At 38.3% G+C, this 3,224-nt stretch overlaps 1 protein-coding gene across 1 annotated transcript; it reads right to left on the reverse strand.

The window, feature by feature from the left end:
* Nucleotides 1–1,156: 1,156 nt before the first annotated feature.
* On the reverse strand, nt 1,157–2,825 carry LOC149143512 (ribonuclease 1-like). Its single transcript, XM_089446678.1, has 4 exons — nt 2,668–2,825; nt 2,389–2,544; nt 2,080–2,275; nt 1,157–1,987 (listed from the first exon to the last, which is right to left on the reverse strand). Exons 1-4 carry the CDS (start codon nt 2,773–2,775, stop codon nt 1,692–1,694), a joined length of 756 nt encoding a protein of 251 aa, XP_089302804.1. The 5' UTR covers nt 2,776–2,825; the 3' UTR covers nt 1,157–1,691.
* Nucleotides 2,826–3,224: the final 399 nt, after the last annotated feature.

Below are 3,224 nucleotides of genomic sequence, written 5' to 3' on the forward strand. Positions count from 1 at the left end.
CTTTTCGAAAACCATCGATACCTACAGAGCCCACACTTTCATGTTCATTCTTCTTAAGCAGAGAATCTCTAAACAGACAAATATGTTCATGATATAAATGACAACGAAAAGGAATATGTTCATAATCCAATGGTTGAGACCAGATTTCGCCTTGATAATTTAGGTTAATTGAATCCGGTAAAGGTTGCGAGACGTTCATGTAGATGCAAATTCAAGCATATGACATATATATTCCCCTTCTTGTTACCTCTAAAACTTTAACAAATCTACCAAGAACATTCCCTGTACCTTCTAAAATTTCTGGAATCCAAAAATTAGATGGTAAAGAATATTGTCGTACCCATACTAGTGCCAATCAGAACTCTTCTTTATATGGATTGAAACATTCCTCCCAATGATGGGTATATAATCCCACATTGTTGTAGAAATATGGACGACCCTCGAAAATCCTTGTTTTATCCTTTAGGTTAGAGAATATCACTGTAAAGAAACCTTTAGGCCCCAATCTTAAGTCTATGTCTCCTTTACGATGCCATTTTTTAGTAATCCAACATTCTAGTTCTTTCTCTATAGGCCAATTGCCAATAAATTACAAGTAAAAGCATGGTCTTTCATTCGTATACGATGATCCTCTAGACATTTAGGTGGACTTATAAAAGTAAAGTTATGAGAAGTGCTTCAAGGATACATTTCCCTTGCAAATTAGCTTGCCATTGTGCCCCAAGAACATGGGATGAAGCTCTTGGTTTATCAGATTTGATTGAACTTGAAAGGGAGCTTGGAACAATGTTTTTGAAGGACGAGGTGTTGGTCCCCTCTTTCAACGAATCAAGAAAAGAAGGTCAATATGTACAAGAAACCCTAACTATGAAACCTCTATCAAACTCAGACGAGGAATCGAAATCAAGAGCAGAATTTTACGGAAACCACTCGAAACCTACCCCATTTTCCAATCTCTACCATGAGTTGTTCGTGGCCAAATCTTTATTTCGTTTTTGACTTATTGAACACTAAACAATTACATTCAAACCTGAATATTTTAAACATAATCCCTGCCTATTCAATTTATATTTTTCTTAAATGCTCAAGACAAAGAAAGGTCTGAACATAAGGTTGGAAAATAAATAAATCAATCAAAAACCACTTTAGCCTTGAGTAATTTAAAAAGTATTGGAATGAAATATTTGAAAAAATTAAAAACCGCTTTAAACCAGATCAAAATAATCTGGTTTCTCTGCGAAATCCTTCAGAAATCGAGTCACAAATTTAACTATACAGAAACTGTGACCAATACAAACACGATTTTCTGCAATTCCTTGAAGAAACCACTGAAGCAGTGCATTATCGTCCAAATGTATAAAATATTGACCTCTTTTGTAAATTTTCGAGCAGTGAGAAAACACACAGAATAAAACCCTAACCTTCCTCGGCCTTTCTCCGGTCACTTCAGAAAATGGCTCAAATTGGAAGTCTGAAACAACAAACAGGCACACAGGCAGTCAAAACAACCCTGTCATACCCTGCCATGGCCTAGACACCTCTTGGACTCTGTTTCCATAATCAGTGCGACGGGCCGTTTCTTTCTTCAATTCTTCCCAATGAAAGCTTTGAGGAATCAAGGGGTCGACCTGACAGAACAAACCCTTGGCCCTAAAAATTTGACAGATGAAAGAAATGCTCACTGTGGAGAGCTAATGATCCTCTGTTCCATTTGTTTTGTTTTCGCTTGTGAAAGCTTCTTGGATCTTGTGATCGTTGTCCCAGAAAGGAGGAAATACAAGCATGGAAGGGCAATTGCTGTGCGGGTAAAAGGGGCATTCGATAACAGTGAAAGCGTCCCATTTATCAACACATAAATACACCTGATACAGTTGATTCTCTCCCTCCTCGCTTCTGTTGCATTCGATTCTTGGCAGTTGTCCAGTGCTTTCTTTAATGACTTCTTTGATATTCCTCAAACTGTATTCTCTTCCGTCAGGTTTAATACCTGCAAACAAACTACCAATTACTATTACAATTCTAAATACTGATTTTGTAAGAAAGGCTTAATTTGGCAGCGGCCTCCTGATATCTGATCACCTGCCGCTTTAAGCGCCGTGAGAATGTCTGTATTTTGTTTCAGATAGAGAGCCTTCTGGAAGTATGAATGCTCATCAAGATTGAGAGAGCAAGTGCCATGCTTCTCCCATTCGTGCCCCCAGAATTTGTGTCCATCGCTGCTAGGACAGCTTAAAGAACCCCAATATTTGTTCAGCTCTTCCTTCAGATCTGAAATCTGCAAATTCTCTCACAATATATAAAATCCGGCCATGGTCACATAGGGTAAACGTTAGATTTTATCTAATGAAACCAGTCGTACATTGAGGAAATAAACAGAATTAGAGGCACCTTTGAGTAATCGAATTCTCTGGAAGAATCACAGAACTGAGGCCATTTCCCGTTGCTGTAGTTGGGCCAGAGACCATGAATGGAAAAGTCGGAAGCAGGCTTTCCTGTGCGAGGGTAACAGCATCCTCTACGCGTATCACAGTATGAACCAGGCCACTGTATTCACAAGCAATTGATTACCGTTAACGTACACATGAAGAAAGAGTACTGAAGCTGAAAAAGAATATGATGTTCAGAATCACTTCTTGAAAATGCTTAGCAGGTATAATTAATAAATACCTGTTGCACGAAATAATAGAAATCGAAAGATCTGGCAATAACACCAGTGAAACAGCACTCAAATATGATCAGCACCAAAATTATGGAGCGTCCATTGGCACTTGTCATGATCGGATTTTCTCCGGTAAACTCTGCTGGTTGTTCCAATGGCAGCTACACCTGTCCCAGTTTTATAAAAGAATTGAACAGTGTAAAGTCAATGGTGAAAGCTATGGCGTTAGGTGGTGAAATATTATGCTATTCACGAGGTTTCAAATAATTTAGAATGGCCGGTGGGCTTGGCAGTGGTCCCCCATACAGCTCTGTTGGCATATTCACAACTCTATTGGCATATGCCTACCTTGATTGGATAGCTATGGAATTCTCAACAGTAAGTATGTTTTAAATAAAATTTGCAGTAGTGTCTATGGAATAGAATAGGAGTGCTTACATTTGGCCCAATTCACAAGTGTTTAAGATAGCTGAATTTATTTTTGATTACACAATATTTTTATTTGTGAGATAAATGGGAGTGCTTACATTTGGCCCAATTCACAAGTGTTTAAGATAGCTCAATT

This window comes from Pinus tabuliformis, chromosome X, assembly GCF_031772625.1.
Source record: "Pinus tabuliformis cultivar Carrire ecotype Pingquan chromosome X, CPIR1, whole genome shotgun sequence".
In the NCBI taxonomy this organism is placed as follows: domain Eukaryota; kingdom Viridiplantae; phylum Streptophyta; class Pinopsida; order Pinales; family Pinaceae; genus Pinus; species Pinus tabuliformis.

Bases quoted from the DNA above. Each gene is read 5' to 3' on its own strand.
- LOC149143512 (XM_089446678.1), bottom strand. From the start codon at position 2,775: ATGACAAGTGCCAATGGACGCTCCATAATTTTGGTGCTGATCATATTT. The intron at 2,545-2,667 runs GTATTTATTAAT...TTGTGAATACAG, and splicing joins TCTATTATTTCGTGCAACAG to TGGCCTGGTTCATACTGTGA. The intron at 2,276-2,388 runs GTGCCTCTAATT...GAGAATTTGCAG, and splicing joins GAGAATTCGATTACTCAAAG to ATTTCAGATCTGAAGGAAGA.